At 45.2% G+C, this 24,420-nt stretch overlaps 1 protein-coding gene across 1 annotated transcript in view; it reads left to right on the plus strand.

Moving 5' to 3' along the window:
- The window catches only part of LOC109878620 (neurexin-3a-like), a 665,512-nt gene that overhangs the window by 159,872 nt on the left and 481,220 nt on the right, over positions 1 to 24,420 (plus strand). The window contains exon 6 of the mRNA XM_031787765.1: positions 3,131 to 3,292. Within this exon, the coding sequence (XP_031643625.1) occupies positions 3,131 to 3,292 (162 nt within the window). The remainder of the gene's footprint in view (positions 1 to 3,130; positions 3,293 to 24,420) is intronic.

Genomic DNA, 24,420 nt, shown 5'->3' on the forward strand with positions numbered 1-24,420 from the left:
ACCCCTCTGGTTCACTTTTTATTTTAATTTCTTCCCCCCTTTTCCTCAAAGCAATCAGGCATTGGACACGCTATGGTAAACAAACTCCATTGTCTGGTATATATCATTTCTATTTTCCTTTGGGGTTTTCTGTGTTCTCCTTCCTTCCTCCTCCCCCTCCCCCTCTTTATTCCCACCCTTTCTTCCTTCCCATCTCCCCCCTCTATATTCCCTCCCTTTCTTCCTTCCCCTCTTCCCTCCCCCTCTATATTCCCTCCCTTTCTTCCTTCCCCTCTTCCCTCCCCTCTTCCCTCCCTTTCTTCCTTCCCCTCTTCCCTCCCCCTCTATATTCCCTCCCTTTCTTCCTTCCCCTCTTCCCTCCCCTCTTCCCTCCCTTTCTTCCTTCCCCTCTTCCCTCCCCCTCTATATTCCCTCCCTTTCTTCCCTCCCCTCTATATTCCCTCCCTTTCTTCCTTCCCCTCTTCCCTCCCCCTCTATATTCCCTCCCTTTCTTCCTTCCCCTCTTCCCTCCCCCTCTATATTCCCTCCCTTTCTTCCTTCCCCTCTTCCTTCCCCTCTTCCCTCCCCCTCTTTATTCACTCCCTTTCCCTCTTCCCTCCCCCTCTTTATTCCCTCCCCTCTTCCCTCCCTTTCTTCCTTCCCCTCTTCCCTCCCCCTCTATATTCCCCCCTTTCTTCCTTCCCCTCTTCCCTCCCCATCTATATTCCCTCCCTTTCTTCCTTCCCCTCTTCCTTCCCCTCTTCCCTCCCCCTCTTTATTCACTCCCCTCTTCCCTCCCTTTCTTCCTTCCCCTCTTCCCTCCCCCTCTTTATTCCCTCCCTTTATTCCCTCCCCTCTTCCCTCCCTTTCTTCCTTCCCCTCTTCCCTCCCCCTCTTTATTCCCTCCCTTTATTCCCTCCCCTCTTCCCTCCCTTTCTTCCTTCCCCTCTTCCCTCCCCCTCTTTATTCCCTCCCTTCCTTCCTTCCCCTCTTCCCTCCCCCTCTTTATTCCCTCCCTTCCTTCCCCTCTTCCCTCTCCCTCTTTATTCCCTCCCTTCCTTCCTTCCCCTCTTCCCTCTCCCTCTTTATTCCCTCCCTTTCTTCCTTCCCCTCTTCCCTCCCCCTCTTTATTCCCTCCCTTCCTTCCTTCCCCTCTTCCCTCCCCCTCTTTATTCCCTCCCTTTATTCCCTCCCCTCTTCCCTCCCTTTCTTCCTTCCCCTCTTCCCTCCCCCTCTTTATTCCCTCCCTTCCTTCCTTCCCCTCTTCCTTCTCCTCTTCCTTTTTTTATGATTCTTCATTCTAGACACCATTCTCAACAAAATTGGAAATGTGTTTGGTATTTCTTGGCTTTCTTCATATTTGATTTCCTCCCCCTGTGTCACACCCTGACCATAGTTTGCTTTGTATGTTTCTATGTTTTGGTTGTTCAGGGTGTGGTCTGAGTGGGCATTCTATGTTGGATGTCTTGTTTGTCTATTTCTATGTCTGGCCTGATATGGTTCTCAATCAGAGGCAGGTGTTAGTCATTGTCTCTGATTGGGAACCATATTTAGGTAGCCTGGGTTTCACTGTGTGTTTGTGGGTGATTGTTCCTGTCTCTGTGTTTTGCACCAGGGCTGTTTTTGGTTTTCCACGTTTATTGTTTTGTAGTGTTCGTGTTTATATTTGTTTATTAAACATGAATCAATATAATCACGCTGCGTTTTGGTCCGCCTCTACTTCACCTAAAGAAAACCGTTACACCCTGTCCCTCCCTCTCTTTTTCATCTTCCTGTTTCTCGCAATAACTTCTCTCCTCCTTCCTTTCTGCTTTTCTACAACTTTTCTACAACTTCTTCCTCTCTTCCAAAGCCCTCCAGACCTAGTCTTTCTTTAGGAATATACTGTTTGACTAAAGCCTCCATGCATTCTTCCTCTCTTCCAAAGCCCTCCAGACCTAGTCTTTCTTTAGGGATATACTGTTTGACTAAAGCCTCCATGCATTCTTCCTCTCTTCCAAAGCCCTCCAGACCTAGTCTTTCTTTAGGGATATACTGTTTGACTAAAGCCTCCATGCATTCTTCCTCTCTTCCAAAGCCCTCCAGACCTAGTCTTTCTTTAGGGATATACTGTTTGACTAAAGCCTCCATGCATTCTTCCTCTCTTCCAAAGCCCTCCAGACCTAGTCTTTCTTTAGGGATATACTGTTTGACTAAAGCCTCCATGCATTCCCTTTGGCTGATGACTGTTGACCAAACTGCCAGCAGCTTTTCCACAACTACAACAAACTAGGAAAGGAAAAGCCCAAACGTCACCAATGGGAGCTCCAATGGGAGCTTGTTTCCAGTAGACAGTGGTGCATGACATGCCCAAACCTCTCCCCCTCTCCCTCCATTCTCACACCATTCTCATCCTTTGCTTTCCTGAAAACCTACCTAACACCCAACTCTCACCTGCCATTCAAGGTGTCATTTGCGTGCACTGCATGTTAGTGTGGTGATTGTGACGCTACACCTGCTACACCTACACTTTTGGTGTGGTCTGAGTGTGTAGTGCTTGGCCTTTGGTATGTTCCATCCAGCTGACTTAGAGCGGTAGGCCTCACTTTATGTTTGCATCCCCATTCACTCAACTTATTTTGTATTTAGACAGTATCTCACTGCAATATGGATATGATATTTAATACTCCTCGTGTGTGGAATTAGCCGCACATCTCTATACTTGTCAATGTCTCAATAAACCACCTATCAGTTGAACTCAAACTAAAACAAGCACAATCAATTTGTCCTTGGTGTTGTTGGCATCTTGCTTAACCATTCAAACCAAATTCCAAAATCCTCTAAGAAATCACATATTCTAACCTGCATTCAAAGTTAAAGAAAATATACTGCTGATATATAATCTCTACCTGACCTTGTTGAACCTAAGAGTTGAAGTATGTGACATAATCAATGAGGAATCCAGTGACACGGTCCTGGTTTTGGGACTGGGCCACACACCTGAAACCTTTACTCTATAGAGCGAGCATAACCAAAACACAACTGAGACAATATCCAGACAAAAAAAACCTAACAAACGTATTCCCTGGTACATAAGAGGAACACAATTCCTAACCAACCCCAAGATGGTCATGAGTGGACTTTCTCCTTCCTGGTTCTTCCCGTTGTCTAGGTGACGTTATCGGTTGACGGCATCCTGACGACCACGGGCTACACCCAGGAGGACTACACCATGCTGGGATCCGATGACTTCTTCTACGTGGGTGGAAGCCCCAGTACCGCCGAGCTACCTGGGTCTCCTGTCAGCAACAACTTCATGGGCTGCCTCAAAGAGGTGAGACTGCTGGCAGTATGTACCTTTTAGATTTGAAAAGGAAGAGGCTGTGAGTGAGTGAGACTGCTGGCAGTATGTACCTTTTAGATTTGAAAAGGCAGAGGCTGTGAGTGAGTGAGACTGCTGGCAGTATGTACCTTTTAGATTTGAAAAGGCAGAGGCTGTGAGTGAGTGAGACTGCTGGCAGTATGTACCTTTTAGATTTGAAAAGGCAGAGGCTGTGAGTGAGTGAGACTGCTGGCAGTATGTACCTTTTAGATTTGAAAAGGAAGAGGCCGTGAGTGAGTGAGACTGCTGGCAGTATGTACCTTTTAGATTTGAAAAGGCAGAGGCTGTGAGTGAGTGAGACTGCTGGCAGTATGTACCTTTTAGATTTGAAAAGGAAGAGGCCGTGAGTGAGTGAGACTGCTGGCAGTATGTACCTTTTAGATTTGAAAAGGAAGAGGCTGTGAGTGAGTGAGACTGCTGGCAGTATGTACCTTTTAGATTTGAAAAGGCAGAGGCTGTGAGTGAGTGAGACTGCTGGCAGTATGTACCTTTTAGATTTGAAAAGGAAAAGGTGCAAACACTTGCTCACCATTGCGAAAACATATTGCTGCTTAACGGAATTCGTTATTGAAAAGGATTTAGTGTTTCTAAAATGGTTGGTCAGGACTATCTTGTCCAATGGGACAAGGTAGTCCTGAAAGTTTGGGAACTGATTTTTGAATTCAGTCTTTTAACGAACACACAGTGTAGCATAGTATCAGTCCATCTGGTTTTGAAGAAGGGAGACACAAACTTTCAAAATCTTCTTGGAGCCGTCTGATCAAATTCACAGTGGTTATACCACCGACATCAAACTGTTGCAGGGGTATTTCATTTTGTTTTTTAATTGTTGGTAAATAATTTGTTTGCGGCTGAGGACGTCTAGCAGTGGCTTGGTTGCAGAGGCTCGGGTGAAGAGATGGACTGGGATTGGTTGACTGGGTCAAACGTGACAAAAGGAAGTAGAGGGACTGATTAGATGCTGATGTAACGTGGTTCGTTCTGTGTTGTGTACTTTTAACTGGAGGTCTGCTCGTTTAATTATTTTTATTTGCCCTGCACACGAAGAGACAACACACATTTTGTTTAGCCCTTGGCACAGTCCTAGCTCTCAGGCACCTTGCTAGCCAAAGGTCAGGCAAAAGAGCGCAAGGAAATAACAGATGCTGTGTGCACACATTCAGTGCACAACAGCACACCATACAATACAAGTAAAATGATACAGAACATAATTAGGACAAAATAAAAGACATACCTGCACACGAAGAGACAACACACAATATGTTAACCCTTGGCACATTCACAGCTCTCAGGCACCTGCACCAGCACATGGACACTCACTCAAACACTGTCCCAAGTACTCACAAGTTACAATAGATACCCTAGTTAGCGAGCTTGGTGAAACTTGTTAACATAAACCTTTATATTATCCACATTGTAACACACTTATGTTTGCTTAACAGCACATTGTGTATCATCACCACGTTATTGTATTAAACAATTTGGGAGCCAAGGACAACGTACCTTGCTATGCCGAAGGTCAGGCAAAAGAGAACAATAAGGGGGTATGGAAATACAGATAACCCGCGATGGACCAAACCAAAATATACAAAACTTTTACAATCACAAGTATGTACAATATTGACATGAAAAAGTGTTTTTACACCAAATAATAACATTAGCTATGGAGCTGTAATTAAATAAAAAACACACTGAATTATTATTATTATCAAATAATTAACATCCCCTCTTGACTTGGCCTATTTGAATTGGTCCTTGTGTGCAACTTGGTGCATAATCTAGGGGAACAACATCAGACTGCTACACTGACATTCAGCCCCTTTTAAACAGCGCCACCATTGCACTCTGAGCAAACACACACACATAGAAACACACACACAGAAACACACACACAGACAGATACACACACACACACACACAGAAACACACACACACACACAGAAACACACACACACACACAGATACACACACACACAGAAACACACACACACAGAAACACACACACACACACAGATACACACACAGATACACACACACACACACACACACACACACACAGAAACACACACACACACACACACACACAGATATACACACACACAGAAACACACACACACAGAAACACACACACACACACACAGATACACACACACACCCACAGAAACACACACCCACAGAAACACACACACACAGAAACACACACACACACAGATACACCCACACACACAGAAACACACACACACACAGAAACACACACACACAGAAACACACACACAGAAACACACACAGATACACACACACACAGAAACACACACACACACAGAAACACACACACACAGAAACACACACACAGAAACACACACAGATACACACACACACAGAAACACACACACACACAGAAACACACACACACAGAAACACACACACAGAAACACACAAAGAAACACACACACACACATATACACACACACACAGAAACACACACACACACACCCACAGAAACACACACCCACAGAAACACACACCCACAGAAACACACACCCACAGAAACCACACACACAGAAACACACACACACACATATACACACACACACAGAAACACACACCCACAGAAACACACACCCACAGAAACACACACACACAGAAACACACACCCACAGAAACACACACCCACAGAAACACACACACACAGAAACACACACACACACATATACACACACACACAGAAACACACACACAGAAACACACACAGATACACACACACACACAGAAACACACACACACACAGAAACACACATACAGACAAATGTGCGCACACACACACACACAAACCTATGCACGCTCCCTGGAGCTGGTGATGTCATCCTTTAGCGCCAGCAATCACTACTGTAACACTGGGCCTTTACCTCTACCTACATTATACTGACCCAATCACTACTGTTACACTGGGCCTTTACCCCAACCTACATTATACTGACCCAATCACTTCTGTTACACTGGGCCTTTACCCCAACCTACATTATACTGACCCAATCACTACTGTTACACTGGGCCTTTACCCCTACCTACATTATACTGACCCAATCACTACTGTTACACTGGGCCTTTACCCCAACCTACATTATACTGACCCAATCACTACTGTTACACTGGGCCTTTACCCCAACCTACATTATACTGACCCAATCACTACTGTTACACTGGGCCTTTACCCCAACCTACATTATACTGACCCAGTCACTACTGTTACACTGGGCCTTTACTGACCCAATCACTACTGTTACACTGGGCCTTTACCCCAACCTACATTATACTGACCCAGTCACTACTGTTACACTGGGCCTTTACTGACCCAATCACTACTGTTACACTGGGCCTTTACCCCTACCTACATTATACTGACCCAATCACTACTGTTACACTGGGCCTTTACTGACCCAGTCACTACTGTAACACTGGGCCTTTACCCCTACCTACATTATACTGACCCAATCACTACTGTTACACTGGGCCTTTACCCCTACCTACATTATACTGACCCAGTCACTACTGTTACACTGGGCCTTTACTGACCCAGTCACTACTGTAACACTGGGCCTTTACCCCTACCTACATTATACTGACCCAATCACTACTGTTACACTGGGTCTTTACTGACCCAGTCACTACTGTAACACTGGGCCTTTACCCCAACCTACATTATACTGACCCAGTCACTACTGTTACACTGGGCCTTTACCCCTACCTACATTATACTGACCCAGTCACTACTATTACACTGGGCCTTTACCCCAACCTACATTATACTGACCCAATCACTACTGTTACACTGGGCCTTTACCCCAACCTACATTATACTGACCCAATCACTACTGTTACACTGGGCCTTTACCCCAACCTACATTATACTGACCCAGTCACTACTGTTACACTGGGCCTTTACCCCTACCTACATTATACTGACCCAGTCACTACTGTTACACTGGGCCTTTACCCCTACCTACATTATACTGACCCAATCACTACTGTTACACTGGGCCTTTACCCCTACCTACATTATACTGACCCAGCCACTACTGTTACACTGGGCCTTTACCCCAACCTACATTATACTGACCCAATCACTACTGTTACACTGGGCCTTTACCCCAACCTACATTATACTGACCCAGTCACTACTGTTACACTGGGCCTTTACCCCTACCTACATTATACTGACCCAATCACTACTGTTACACTGGGCCTTTACTGACCCAGTTACTACTGTAACACTGTTCCCACTAGCTCTTTAACAACATCATACATGCGTATGAACACTTATTCATATGCAAATCCACAGTCACTGATGTCAGGGAGGTCACTGTTCCACCGTTGTTGATCAGAATGCATCTGGTCCCTATTCCTCTCAGCCTCCATCTCCTCTCATGATGGGTGAATCGCACACACACACCACACACACACACACACACCACACCACACACACACACACACACCACACACACACACACACCACACACACCACACACCACACACACACACACACCACACACACACACACCCCACACACACACACACACCACACACCACACACCACACACCACACACCACATACCACACACCACATACCACACACCACACACACACACACACACACACCACACACACACCACATACCACACACCACACACACACACACACACACACACACACACACCACACACCACACACACACGCAAACCCGCATGTACACAGAAACATTGCTATCATCCACACTGCGTTCCCTGCCATTAAGACTAATTTGCCTGCTGGCGATGTCCCTGCCATCCAACACCATTATGGATAAATGTTTTGTTACCATGGTACCAGGTAGTCCCAATGTCTCCCGCTGCTCTCTCTCTCTCTCACACACACACACACACACACACACACACACACACACACACACACACACACACACGCAAACACACACACACACGCAAACACACGCAAACACACACACACATTCGCACACGCAAGCACACACACACACCCACGCACACACACACACGCAAACACACACACACACATGGCACACGCAAACACACACACACATACGCACACGCAAGCACACACACACGCGCACACGCAAGCACACACACACACACACACGCACGCGCACACGCAAGCACACACACACACCACACACCAGACACCGCACACGCACACATACGCAAGCACACACATTTCCTTGGTAGCTGTTGGTAGCCGGTCATTGTGCCTTACATAAATGGACATAATGATAGTCATTATGACTCCTTTATCATCCGTAAGACGTCTTTCCCTTCAGAGAAACGCTGACAAAGAGACAGCTAGTTTTGTTAAAATAACGTCTAAATCAATAATTTATACATGTAGTGTAATTGTAATCATCAGAGAATTGTAAATCATTTCAGAACGTCAATACATTTTGTAGCATAATCAACATGAATATTTTGTTATTTGCAATAGTTTATACTGTACTACAAGTACATTTTGAAATGAACATTTTCAAGTATTTTTTGAAAATCATATTGTAAACAGCTAAGTATAATCCATCTAATTATTTATTGTATGAGCACCACAATGCCTATTCCACCCATGCTCAACCAAGGTTTTCCAGTGCACAGCTTTGACCTACTACAGTAGCTATTAAAAAAATATATTTAACCTTTATTTAACTAGGCATGTCAGTTAAGAACAAATTCTTATTTACAATGACGGCCTAGGAGCAGTGGGTTAACTGCCTTGTTCAGGGGCAGAACGACAGATTTTTACCAGCTCGAGGATTCCATCTAGCAAGCTTTTGGTTACTGGCCCAATGCTCTAATCTAGGCTTCCTGCCTCCCCGAGATATGTTGGTATTGCACTTCAAACTATGTGCAGGCAGGTTGCTGTGAATTCCCTCACCCATCTGAACGGTTGGCTGTGGATGCCCTCACCCGTCTAAATGGTCAGCTGTGGATGCCGTCACCCATCTGAACGGTCGGCTGCCCTCACCCGTCTGAGGAGTTGGCTGTGAATGCCCTCATCCGTCTGAGCGGTCGGCTGTGAATGCCATCACCTGTCTGAACGGTTGGCTGTGAATGCCCTCATCTGTTTGAGGGGTCATCTGTGAATGCCCTCACCCATTTGAAGGGTCGGCTCGGCTATGAATGCCCTCGTCCGTTTGAGGGGTCGGCTGTGAATATCCTCACCCGTTTGAGGAGTTGTCTGTGAATGCCCTCGCCCATCCGAGCGGTCGGCTGTGAATGCCTTCACCTATTTGAGGGGTCGGCTGTGAATGCCCTCACCTATTTGAGGGGTCGGCTGTGAATGCCCTCACCCGTTTGAGGAGTTGGCTGTGAATGTCCTCATCCATCTAAGAGGTCGGCTGTGATTGCCCTCACCCGCTAGTACTGACTGTGATTGCCCTCACCCGCTAGTACTGACTGTGATTGCCCTCACCCGCTAGTACTGACTGTGATTGCCCTCACCCGCTAGTACTGACTGTGATTGCCCTCACGATTGCCCTCACCCGCTAGTACTGACTGGTACTGACTGTGATTGCCCTCACCCGCTAGTACTGACTGTGATTGCCCTCACCCGCTAGTACTGACTGGTACTGACTGTGATTGCCCTCACCCGTTAGTACTGACTGTGATTGCCCTCACCCGCTAGTACTGACTGTGATTGCCCTCACCCGTTAGTACTGACTGTGATGGTAATGAGCTTAATCACTATCTTTCCTTTGCTGAGAAACTTTGATAAGTTGATTTTACTCTTGGCTCAAAGTTTAATATCATCCTAAAACCTACTCTGAGCAGTGTCTTAATGTCATCCTAAAACCTACTCTGAGCTGTGTCTTAACGTCATCCTAAAACTTACTCTGAGCAGTGTCTTAATGTCATCCTAAAACCTACTCTGAGCAGTGTCTTAACGTCATCCTAAAACCTACTCTGAGCTGTGTCTTAACGTCATCCTAAAACTTACTCTGAGCAGTGTCTTAATGTCATCCTAAAACCTACTCTGAGCAGTGTCTTAATGTCATCCTAAAACCTACTCTGAGCAGTGTCTTAACGTCATCCTAAAACCTACTCTGAGCTGTGTCTTAACGTCATCCTAAAACTTACTCTGAGCAGTGTCTTAACGTCATCCTAAAACCTACTCTGAGCAGTGTCTTAACGTCATCCTAAAACCTACTCTGAGCAGTGTCTTAACGTCATCCTAAAACCTACTCTGAGCAGTGTCTTAACGTCATCCTAAAACCTACTCTGAGCAGTGTCTTAATGTCATCTTAAAACCTACTCTGAGCTGTGTCTTTAACGTCATCCTAAAACCTACTCTGAGCAGTGTCTTAATGTCATCTTAAAACCTACTCTGAGCTGTGTCTTTAACGTCATCCTAAAACCTACTCTGAGCGGTGTCTTTAACATCATCCTAAAACCTACTCTGAGCAGTGTCTTAACATCATCCTAAAGCCTACTCTGAGCAGTGTCTTAACGCCATCCTAAAACCTACTCTGAGCAGTGTCTTAACGCCATCCTAAAACCTACTCTGAGCAGTGTCTTAACATCATCCTAAAGCCTACTCTGAGCAGTGTCTTAACGCCATCCTAAAACCTACTCTGAGCAGTGTCTTAACGCCATCCTAAAACCTACTCTGAGCAGTGTCTTAACGCCATCCTAAAACCTACTCTGAGCAGTGTCTTAACGCCATCCTAAAACCTACTCTGAGCAGTGTCTTAACGCCATCCTAAAACCTACTCTGAGCAGTGTCTTAACGCCATCCTAAAACCTACTATGAGCTGTTTTTTTCTTTCTTTGTTGTCTTAAAACTGGTTTTAGCCGGATTCCCAGGGCCTTTTCTGAGACGGTTTGTTGGATGCGGTCCCTGGTCTCTCCTCCGTTCTCTCCTCCGTTCTAACAAGATCCACGCAGTAGTACACAGCACAACACTCAGTGACTCTTGCCTGGCTCTTCATTAACCTAAAGGCTCTTTTACGAGCCACCTAATACATGAACAAGTGTGTGTGTGTGTGTGTGTACTAAATGTATTTTAAAACGTAATCTACATTATCCTCAAAAGTAAATATTTATCGTGAGAGGGCCATACAAAATGACTAGTAATCCTGCATACTCAAAGAAAGGTTACGATCTCAGCTTTCTGATAACAATAGCTATACACACTGAGGACACAAGTTCAAGTATAAAGTACAAATATTATAAAAATATGAAATATTTTATTTATATTTCTATTTCTAATTCAACAAGACTGTATGAATAAGGTTTGGAATGACTTATATGCTTTCTAGAATACAGTAATAATCACATTTATAAATGACTAACTAGGAGTTCACTGTAAAATACATATTTGTATGTTTTTGTGTTGGAGAAAATGTGCATATTTTCTTGAGGTCTATCTTGATCAAAACGTCAGCTCCCATTGATGTGAACGTATCACACAGCTCTAGCTTGGCTTCCTGAACTCGCCTTTCATCTCAAATTAATCTTGTTTCGTCTATGACAAATAGAAAATGTTTTTTTTGTTGGTTTAAAATGTTTGTTTTTTTTGTTGCTGTCGTTACAAACGCATAACATTAAACTTTTTTTTGTTGCTGTTTATCAGATGGTCATATCTGTGTTACCAACAGAGTGTGATATTTATTCCCTGGTGAACTTGTCTAATAAGCAGTGTGATGGGGGGGGGGAGGTTGTCACATACACATGGTTAGCAGATGTTAATGTGAGTGTAGCGAAATGCTTGTGCTTCTGGTTCCGACACTGCAGAAATATCTAACAAGTAATCTAACAAGTTCCCCAACAACTACCTAATACACACAAGTCTAAAAGGGGTGAATGAGAATATGTACATATAAATATATGGATGAGCGATGGCCGAGAGGCATAGGCAAGGTGCAATAGATGGTATAAAATACAGTATATACATGTGATATGAGTAATGTAAGATATGTAAACATTATTAAAGTGGCATTATTTAAAGTGGCATTGTTTAAACTGACTAGTGATCCATTTGTGGCCAGTGATTGGGTCTCCATGTAGGCAGCAACCTCTCCATGTTAGTGATTGCTGTTTAGTAGACTGATGGCCTTGAGATAGAAGCTGTTCTTCAGTCTCTCTGTCCCAGCTTTGATGCATGAGATGACCATGCAGTTCCCCTGTCCAAACAGCCCCAGGATGACATGTGTGCGTGTCTGTGTGTGTGTGTGTGTGTGCATCTGTGGATTCATGTGTGTGTGTTTGTGTGTGTGTGTGTGTGTGTGTATGTGTGTGTGCCCTCAGATCAGAGTTGAGATTTGCTTGTCTAGCTTTGGCTTGTGGCCTGTAGCTGTCAACACCCACACTGGCACACTCTTACCCCCTGGCAATACAGTGAACACACACACACACACATGAACGCACAGATGCACACACACACACACACACATACACAAGCAGCACAAATGCCTCACACCACTAGAAGTCTTTGATTTCATGTCAGCTCATCGGCCAGTGTGAAAGCATGGTGCTGGAGTTTGGAAAGCACATCACCCTGTGGAATAAAATACACACTGCAACTGTTATTCATTCATCAGACCAATTGAGTGAAAGAGAGACACACTCTCTCACTGAGTGAGTGAGTGAGTGAGTGAGTGAGTGAGTGAGTGAGTGAGTGAGTGAGTGAGTGAGTGAGTGAGTGAGTGAGAGAGAGAGAGAGAGAGAGAGAGAGAGAGAACCTATATTGTACTTTAACTATTTGCACATTATTAAAATACTATATATACTGTTCATGTTTTATTGTTTATTTAGCTTTTGTTTATTATCTATTTCCCTTGCTTTGGCAATGTAAACATATGTTTCCCATGCCAATAAAGCCTTTAAATGCAATTTAAAGAGAGAGAGAGAGAGAGAGAGAGAGAGAGAGAGAGAGAGAGAGAGAGAGAGAGAGAGAGAGAGAGAGAGAGAGAGAGAGAGAGAGAGAGAGAGAGAGAGAGAGAGAGAGAGAGAGAGAGAGAGAGAGAGAGAGAGAGAGAGAGAGAGAGAGAGAGAGAGAGAGAGAGAAAGAGGGAGAGGGAGAGAGAGAGCGAGAGAGCGAGAGAGCAAGAGAGAGAGAGAGAGAGAGCGAGAGAGCGAGAGAGCAAGAGAGAGAGAGCAAGAGAGAGAGAGAGAGAGAGAGCGAGAGCGAGAGAGAGAGAGAGAGAGAGAGAGAGAGCTCATGGGCTCCTGAGTTCTTCTGCAAAAAATATATAATTAGAGAGTTGGATAAATGTAGATAAAATTGAATGTTTTTGCAAGGACGTATACAGGATACCAACCTCAACATTATACAGGATACCAACCTCAACATTATACAGGATACCAACCTCAACATTATACAGGATACCAACCTCAACATTATACAGGATACCAACCTCAACATTATACAGGATACCAACCTCAACCTCAGAGCATGCGCAGACCAGCTGGCTGGTGTGTTTACGGACATATTCAATGAATCCTTATCCCAGTCTGCTGTTCCCACATGCTTCATGAGGGCCACCATTGTTCCTGTTCCCAAGAAAGCTAAGGTAACTGAGCTAAACGACTACCTCCCCGTAGCACTCACTTCCGTCATCATGAAGTGCTTTGAGAGACTAGTCAAGGACCATATCACCTCCACCCTACCTGACACCCTTTACCCACTCCAATTTGCTTACTGCCCCAATAGGTCCACAGACGACGCAATCGCAACCACACTGCACAGTGCCCTAACCCATCTGGACAAGAGGAATAACTATGTGAGAATGATGTTCATCGACTACAGCTCAGCATTTAACACCATAGTACCCTCCAAACTCGTCATCATGCTCGAGACCCTGGGTCTCGACCCCTCCCTGTGCAACTGGCTACTGGACTTCCTGAAGGGCCGCACCCAGGTGGTGAGGGTAGGTAACAACATCTCCACCCCGCTGATCCTCAACACTGGGGCCCCACAAGGGTGCGTTCTGAGCCCTCTCCTGCACTCCCTGTTCACCTATGACTGCGTGGCCATGCACGCCTCCAACTTAATCATCAAGTTTGCGGACGACACTACAGTGGTAGGCTTGATTACCAACAACGACTAGACGGCCTACAGGGAGGAGGTGAGGGCCCTCTTAGTGTGGTGTCAGGAAAATAACCTCACACTAAACGTCAACAAAACAAAGGAGATGATTGTGGACTTCAGGAAACAGCAGAGGGAGCACCTCCTTATCCACATTGACGGGACAGTAGTGGAGAGGGTAGTAAGTTTCAAGTTCCTCGGCGTACACATCACGGACAAACGGAATTGGTCCACCAACACAGACAGCGTTGTGAAGAACCTCAGGAGGTTGAAGAAATTCTGCTTGTCACCAAAAGCACTCATAAATTACTACAAATGCACAATCGAGACCATCTCTGTGACAACTCCCCCATTCTGAGTGAGTTTGATCACACCTCTTCAAACTGTCCTGCAGATGAGGATGCCCCCCCCCCCCAGCACTGAACACACCCAGGTCCACAACTGCTCTGCTCCTCCACCTGCATTGTTTGCTGTTTGGGGTTTTAGGCTGGGTTTCTGTACAGCACTTTGAGATATCAGCTGATGTACGAAGGGCTATATAAATACATTTGATTTGATTTGAGAGGGATACATTCACAGAGATGGAGAGAGACGTGGTGGAGCTCAGAGATCAAGTCCACACAATCCAGACAGAACAAACCCACAAAACAGACCAGCACAACAACATCCCCCCAACAAGACCCGGAGGGCAGAAGGTGGAGATGGACGGGTGTCTTGAGAGAGCTGGCTGCTCTACAGACTGAGGTGAGAGAATTTAAAGAGGCACCAATTGCACTGAAGGACGAGGTCAGAAAGCTGAGGTGTGACAGAGAGCAGGACACTCCCCCAGACAAGCCAGCAGAACAGCCCACCTCAGACCTGGACCACAACCTCAACACCACAATGGGACAGACAACACAGGACCCACCAACCCAACAGACCCCACCCCCTCCTAACAACCCTCCTGTCAGCTTTGTGTTTTTCCCAAACACAAAGTGGCTAAACTCTTGTGCCCAAACACTAGGCATGACCCTGTAGTTGTTGTCAGCGGACAGACTAAGGTCCCCCAGCCACATCATAAATCACACGGGCACAAACAACCTGAGAGCCCAGCAGGAAAAGGGTGGCAACATCGCTGAAGGGAATGATTGAAAAAGCTTCTTCTGATATCCCCAATGCACAAGTGGTCATCTCCACCCTGCTACGACAAAAAGACTTTCACCCTGCCACCATACAGCAGGTGAATGCAAGCATTTTGCAAGACTGTGCCTCAAAATCTAATGTCTACCTGGCCCACCACTCAACCCTGGACTTGAACAGCCTTTCCGACCAGGTCCACCTCCACAAGACAGCAATTCCAACTTTTTTTGCCAGGACCCTGAAGGACGTTACCCTCAACCGTGGCCCCAGCACCTCACACATGAGCAACAGAGCAATGGACACCCCTCCAAGACCAGCGAGACACCCTCCCAGACCTGCAAGACCCCCTCCTGAAGGACTTGCAAAGAGAGAACCCACGCCAAGATGACCTACACCCAGACCACAGCATCACCAGCCACATCCCAACCAGTAAAGACCACCGTAAGTAAACCCTGGCCACACCCAATATTGGCCACCCATATCATACCTATGCCCCTTCTGCCCACCCCATGCCCCCTGCCGCTGCGACAAGGGCCTCAACATGGCAGCAGGACATAGGCCGTAGACCAGGCCGTGAGCAGAGCAACAGGTTCAACCCCCACTATCACACCCGCCCAAGCCCCATCTTGCGACCTAAGAGGTATGTATCAGATGCTCAGCATGCTCTACTCACACTTACTGGAATCGTCCTGACCTAAACCACACAAAACCAACACTAGACACTATGGAAAACAAGTATTTTACTATTTCCTCCTGGAATATACATGGTCTGGGGTCATCTGCCTTTGGACTAATGAGCAGGAACCCAGACTTCATCAAAGAAATTGGAAATACAAACATTGTCATAGTACAATAAACATGGTATAAAGGAGATGGACCCACTGGTTTCCCTCTAGGTTACAGAGAGCTGGTAGTCCCATCCACCAAACCACCAGGTGTGAAACAGGGAAGAGACTCAGGGGGTATGCTAATTTGGTATAGAGCAGACCTAACCAACTCTATTGCATTAGTCAAAACAGAAACATTTTATATCTGGCTAGAAATGAATAAGGAAATGATCTCAACAAAGAAAAATGTCCTCGTGTGCTACCTATATCCCCCCAGTAGAATCCCTATATCCCCCCAATAGAATCCCTATATCCCCCCAATAGAATCCCTATATCCCCCCAATAGAATCCCTATATCCCCCCAATAGAATCCCTATATCCCCCCCAATAGAATACCTATATCCCCCCAATAGACTCCCCATACTTTAACGATGACAGCTTCATCCTGGAGGGGGAGATCAACAATGTCCAAGCTCTGGGACATGTACTTGTCTGTGGTGACCTAAATGCCAGAACCGGACAAGAACCTGACACCCTCAGCACACAAAGGGACAAACACCTACCTGGAGGTGACAGCATTCCCTCCCACATATGCCCCCCTAGGCACAACTATGACAACATAACCAACTAAAAGTGGTCACAACTCCTGCAACTCTGTCGCACGCTGGGTATGTACATAGTCAATGGTAAGCTTCGAGGGGACTCCTATGGTAGGTACACCTATAGCTCATCTCTTGGCAGTAGTACTGTAGACTACTTTATCACTGACCTCAACCCAGAGTCTCTTAGAGCGTTCACAAAATACCAGTCTACTTGAACAGAACTATAATTAATCTTGAGTCATCATAGTCAATGGAACTGAATAATATTAAGAAATGCTATAGATGGAAGGAATATAGTGTGGAAACCTACCGATTTTTTTTGGGGCAACACCAAATTAAATCCCTTTTAGACATTTTCCTGGGTAAAACGTTCCACTGTAATAGTGAAAGTGAAAACTTGGCAGTAGAAAATCTTAACAGTATATTTGACCTCACAGCTTCCCTATCATCTTTAAACAGTATTTTGGACCTTTCAGCTGCCCCAACAAATTTCAAACAGACAATCTAAGAAAATTAACAACAATGACAAATGGTTTGATGAAGATTGCAAAAACCTAAGAAAGAAATGGAGAAAATGATCCAACCAAAAACATAGAGACCCAGAAAACCTGAGCCTACGCCATCACTATGGTGAATCACTAAAACAATACAGAAATACACTAGGGAAAAAGAAGGACGAGCACATCAGAAATCAGCTCAATATAATTGAATAATCCATTGAATCTAACCACTTCTGGGAAAATTTCAAAACTCTAAACAAACAAGAACACAAAGAGTCTCCAATCTCCTTGAATGAGCTACAGGTTCAAATAAAGACCCTCCAACCCAAAAAGGCACGTGGTGTTGATGGTGTCCTTAATGAAATGATAAAATACAGTCAACAAATTCCAAATGGCTAAAACCGAGATGTATGGATACAGCAGCTAGCCTAACACTTTGAAGATGCAATTTTTTATTATTATTGTGAAACAAACAACAACTAAGACAAAAAACTGAAACCGTGAGCGTGAATAACTATTTATAGAGTCACATTTTGCAGCAATTACAGCTGCAAGTCTCTTGGGATATGTCTCTATAAGCTTGGCACATCTAGCCACTGGGATTTCTTGCCCATTCTTCAAGGCAAAACTGCTCCAGCTCCTTCAAGTTGGATGGGTTCTGCTGGTGTACAGCAATCTTTAAGTCATACCACAGATTCTTAATTGGATTGAGGTCTGGGCTTTGACTAGGCCATTCCAATATATTTAAATGTTTCCCCTTAACCCACACGAGTGTTGCTTTAGCAGTATGCTTAGGGTCATTGTCCTGCTGGAAGGTGAACCTTCGTCCAAGCCTCAAATCTCTGGAAGTCTGAAATACGTTACCCTCAAGAACTTCCCTGTATTTAGTGCCATCCATCATTCCTTCAATTCTGACCAGTTTCCCAGTCCCTGCCGATGAAAAACATCCCCACGGCATGATGCTGCCACCACCATGCTTCACTGTGGGGATGGTATTCTCAGGGTGATGAGAGTTGTTGCACCAGGCCGCGTTTTCCTTGATGGCCAAAAAGCTGCATTTTAGTTTCGTCTTACCACAGTACCTTCTCCGATATGTACCTTCTCCGATATGTACCTTCTCCGATATGTACCTTCTCCGATATGTACCTTCTCCGATATGTACCTTCTCCGATATGTACCTTCTCCTATATGTACCTTCTCCGATATGTACCTTCTCCGATATGTACCTTCTCCGATATGTTTGGGGAGTCTCCCACAAGCCTTTTGGCAAATACCAAACATGTTTGCTTATTTTTTTCTGACCACTCTTCTGTAAAGCCCAGCTCTGTGGAGTGCACGGTTTAAAGTGGTCCTATGGATAGATACTCCGATCTCCGCTGTGGAGCTTTGCAGGTACTCCAGGGTAATCTTTGGTCTCTTTGTTGCCTCTCTGATTAATGCCCTCCTTGCCTGGTCCATGAGTTCTGGTGGGCTTTTTGGTGCCATATTCTTTCCATTTTTTAATAATGGATTTAATGGAGCTCCCTGGGATGTTCAAAGTTTTGGATATTTTTTTATAACCCAACCCTGATCTGTACTGCTCCCACAACATTGTCCCTGACCTGTTTGGAGAGCCCCTTGGTCTTCATAGTGCCGCTTGCTTGGTGGTGCCCCTTGCTTGGTGTTGCAGACTCTGGGGCCTTTCAGAACAGGTGTATATGTACTGAGATCATGTGACAGAACATGTGACACTTAGATTGCACACAGGTGGACTTTATTTAACTAATTATGTGACTTATGAAGGTAATTGGTTGCACCAGATCTTATTTAGGGACTTTTTTACGTTTTTTTATTTTTTCATTTCATCAATTTCAACTATTTTATCCATTACATGAAGTCCAAATCAAATTCGATGTAAATTGCAGGTTGAAATGCAACAAAATAAGACAAATGTCTGAATACTTTTGCAAGGCACTGTATGCCACTGTATGCCTATAGCATGTTTTCATTTCCATTACAATAAAAACATTACAGTGTAATCCATTTCATCAACTTCGTTTGTAGATTCGATTAGTAATTATTATATTATATAATTATAGTAAATATAGTAAATATTAATTATAGTAAATAATAAAATCCCGTTACAGCTTCGTTTGACAAAGTATAATAGATAAAATATAATATAATTATACAATAATAATATAACCAGCCAGGTGTGCAGGGGAAATCATTTGTTGATTTCCTAATCAAATGCACCAGTGCATGAATAATTTGAAGGGATTAATAGCATAAAGAAATATTTTTTAAATGTATTCATGACAAGATATGAAAACAGTCACCTGGTGATTGTATTGACACTGTATTGTGCCCTTATACCCATGCCTTTACACGTGAATCAATTCAGTATTTTATTTATGCTTGGGGTCAACAGTCAGCACACAGCTTCGGCGCTTTGTGTGAGCAAGCTTTACAAACAAATCAGTTGCACTGCATATGGTTTTCATGGGCCTTCTTCTTCTCTTGTTTCCTGTGCACCTTCCTGTGCACCTGTGGAGTACATTTCTGCTTGTGTGTTGTTTTGCGCAGAGGAGGGCATCTCCCTCCTTTTTTGTTGTTCACTGTCTTCTTTGCAATCAACTTGTCTGCCAGAGAAATTGATGTGAAGAAGATGTCCATGGTCACATGTCTGCCTTTGCCCATGTAAGGTTTCACAGGTCTCAAAACCACTGTCTCAGACAGTAACTCACCCGCTGGCCTGGTGTCATCTTTCCCCTGATATGGAAAGCCATTGAGCAAGTACTTGGTTTCGGCATCGTCGGCGAACCGTAACGTAACTGAAGTCACATGCACCTGTTTCTATCTGGTTTCTATCTCCCATTCATCCATTGACGAAGGAATAGCATATCAAAATGTTATGTTTATTATGTTACTAGATTTTGATTATAGTAGTCAGAACAATGCTTTGGTCTGCTGGCAAATGGTCATATGCTGAATGCATGGACAGCTCAGATATTCATGGAAAAAGAGCAATTTGGAAAAAGAGCTGCACCTCTTGATTTTTGAGAGTTATTTGACAAAGGTAAGTGTCTTGGAGCATGTCTGGGAACCAACATCCTGCAGCACATTGTCAGGAGCCTGCCTGGGTACCAATGACCTACAGCACATTGTCTTGGAGCCTGGCTGGGTACCAATGACCTACATCACATTGTCTTGGAGCCTGGCTGGGTACCAATGACCTACATCACATTGTCTTGGAGCCTGGCTGGGTACCAATGACCTACAGCACATTGTCTTGGAGCCTGGCTGGGTACCAATGACCTACAGCACATTGTCTTGCAGCGTGGCTGGGTACCAACAACCTACAGAACATGGTCTTTGCAGCGTGGCTGGGTACCAACAACCTACAGAACATGGTCTTGAGGCGTGTCTGGGTACCAGCATTCTACAGAACATGGTCTTCCAGTGTGTCTGGGTACCAACGACCTACAGAACATGGTCTTGGAGCGTGTCTGGGTACCAGCATTCTACAGAACATGGTCTTGAGGCGTGTCTGGGTACCAACGACCTACATCACATTGTCTTGCAGCGTGTCTGGATACCAGCGTTCTACAGAACATGGTCTTTGCAGCGTGTCTGGGTACCAGCATTCTACAGAACATGGTCTTGCAGTGTGTCTGGGTACCAACGACCTACAGAACATGGTCTTGGAGCGTGTCTGGGTACCAGCATTCTACAGAACATGGTCTTGCAGCGTGTCTGGGTACCAATGACCTACAGAACATGGTCTTGCAGCATGTCTGGGTACCAATGACCTACAGAACATGGTCTTGCAGCATGTCTGGGTACCAGCGTTCTACAGAACATGGTCTTTGCAGTTTAATAGGTGTGAAAAAAAACCTGTCAAAAGGCTCTAAAATCTTTTCTGTTTGTGATTTCAATATTCTGACAAATGAGAACTGTGAAATTCAAACATTTAGGAAAAGTCAGGGAAGGAGTAGGACATAGCTTTTTGAGGGGGCAGATTTTAATTTATTTTCAAAATAAAAAATCTGTGACCGTTGGCCTATGGCAGTTCTAGTGTTAAGGTGTCCTAACTTCAGGGGGAAGCTGGTTCCACTATCGGGGTGGAACAGAGAGGAGCTTAGGCTGGGCTTAGCAGCATATACCCTCCTGTAGGGTTGGGAGGGCCAAGAGATGAGAGGTGGCAGTATGGAGTGCTTGGGTTGGGATGTAGGGTTTGAGCTTAGCCTGAAGGTAGGGAGTGACAGTTCCTCTTGCAACTCTTTAGGTAGGCACCATAGTCTTGTGGTGGATGTGAGCTTCGACTGGAAGCCAGTGGAGTGTGCCTAGGAGTGGGATGAAAACCAGGCAGGCTGCAGCATTCTAGAAGAAAAAGAATGCACACCTATTTAGGCGAGGTGCTGGCTAGCGGAGTAGAAAACTTGAAAATAAAAGAGAGCCGCACACTCTAGGAGCTCAGATGCAAAAATGTAATTACCAACGTTTCGACAGCCAAGCTGTCTTCATCAGGGTATAATCAAAAACACTGCAGGATGACTCATTTATATAGTGTCAAACAACACAGGTGTCTGTAATCATGGCCAAGAGTGGCCTAATATCATTGGTTAATTATCAAATATTAAAATGTCATACAAAGAACAGCATACAAACAACAAATGGATAGCATAAGATCAAAGATTAATTTGACTACACAAGCTTACAAACAATTACAATGGCAAAGTCACAATAATCACAAGAATGGCTTCAGATCAAAGTCTACGTTGAGACCGAAGGGAGCAATGGGCTGCAGCATTCTGACTAAGTTGCAGGGTTTGATGGCACAAACAGGGAACCTAGTACACAACAAGATGCACAAGTCCAGACGGGAAATGACAAGTGCCTGGATTAGGACCTGCGCAGCTTCCTGTCTGAGGTAGGGTCGTACTCTACTGATGTTGTAGAGCATGAGGAGCGAGTCACTGCTTTCATGTTTGCGGAAAACGACAGGGTGTTGACCAGGGTCACGCCAAGGTTCTTTGTACTCTGGGAGGAGACACCATGGAGTTGGAGCAGGCAGGCCTTCCCTGGGAGGAAGAATAGCTCCATCTTGTCGAAGTTGAGCTTGAGGTGGTGGGCCGACATCCAAGCTGAGATATCTCCCAGGCACGCAGACTGCCACTGATAGGAGAGACCATGTGAGGAAATTATGGAGCCGAGTGACTTGGTGTATAGAGAGAAGAGGAGAGCACCAAGAACACTGTGGGACACCAGTAGTGAGAGTACGTGGTGCAGACACAGATCCTCTCCACGTCACCAGGTAGGAGCGGCCTGCCAGGTAGGATGCAGTTCAAGACTTTGCTGTGCCTGAGACGCCCAGCCCTGAGACGGTGGAGAGGAGGATCTGATGGTTCACCGTGTCAAAGGCAGCAGATAGAGGAGTAGGAGCATGAGAACAGAGGAGAGAGAGTCAGCTTTGGCAGTGCATAGAGCCTCCGTGACACAGAGAAGAGCAGTCTCAGTTGAAATGGTTGACAAAGTTGTCTGCAGAGAGGGACAAGGGAGGGGGTGGAGGAATAAGGAAGAAGGAGAAGGTGGAAAAATAGTTACTCGGGGTTAGAGCAGAAGCTTGAAATGTAAAGTGATAGAATGTGACTTTAGCAACGGATGCAGAGGAAGAGATGTTAGAGAGGAGGGTGTGAAAGGACGATAGGTCCTCCCGAAGTTTAGTTTTCCTCCATTTTCGCTCAGCTGTCCACAGCCCTGTTCAGTAAGCTTGCAATGAGTCACCCAGCCAAGCAGCAGGAGGGGAGGGGCGAGCCAACCCGGGAGGAAATGGAACAGTGTGAGTCAAAGGATGTGGAAAGGTAGAAGAGTAGAGTCAAAGAGGCAGAATCAGGAGCCAGGAGGGGGATAGATTTAGCAGAAGGGAGAGAAGATAGGACAGAAGAGGAGAGAGTGGTGTGCCCTCAAACACACACGCACACACACACACAGCATGCCAGGGATGTGCGTGTGTGTGTTTGTCGGTTGTGGCCTGTGCTTAGCGGCCCGGGGCCATTAATTCCTGGAGAGTGGTGGGCAAGGCCGGCAAGCAGAGATTTATGAGGCAGACAGCTGTAGATGATTAATGTGTGTGTCACCCAGGGTCCCCCCCCCACACACACACACACACACGTTCACTTTGCGATTCGAGTCGCCTCCATGGAGCACGATGTGGTGTCTAGGTGTGTGTGTGTGGGGGGGGGGGTGGGGGACCCTGGGTGTGTCATTTCGCATTCACCCAGACAGTGTGTTGAAGTCTGTCTTTCTCTCTCTCTCTAGCTCTCTCTCTTTCTGTCAGTCAGTCAGTCTGTCTGACTCTCTTTCTCTCTCTATCTCTGTCAGTCAGTCTGTCTGACTCTCTCTCTCTATCTCTCTCTCTGTTAGTCAATTCAATTCAAGGGCTTTATTGGCATGCGAAACATATGTTAACATTGCCAAAGCAATGTTTCAGGCTCCCTTGTGGCGCAGAGGTCTAAGTCACTGCATCTCAGTGCAAGAGGTGTCAGTACAGTCCCTGGTTTGAATCCATCTGATTGTGATTGGGAGTACCATAGGGTGGCACACAATTTGCCCAGCGTCGGCCGGGGAAGGCTGTCATTGTAAATAGGAATTTTTCCTTTACTGATTTACCTAGTTAAATAAGGCAACTGAATTAGATAACAAACAACAGTGAAATAAACAATAAAATTAACAGTAAATATTACACTCACAAAGACATTTCAAATGTCATATTATATCTATATTCAGTGTTGTAATGGCGTGCAAAAAGTTAAAGTACAAAAGGGAAAATAAATAAACACACATGTATTTACAATGGTGTTTGTTCTTCACTGGTTGACTTTTTCTTGTGGCAACAGGTCACACATCTTGTTGCTGTGACGACACACTGTGGAATTTCACCCAGTAGATATGGCAGCTTTGTCAAAATTGGGTTT

Source organism: Oncorhynchus kisutch, linkage group LG14 (genome assembly GCF_002021735.2).
Source record: "Oncorhynchus kisutch isolate 150728-3 linkage group LG14, Okis_V2, whole genome shotgun sequence".
In the NCBI taxonomy this organism is placed as follows: Eukaryota; Metazoa; Chordata; class Actinopteri; order Salmoniformes; family Salmonidae; genus Oncorhynchus; species Oncorhynchus kisutch.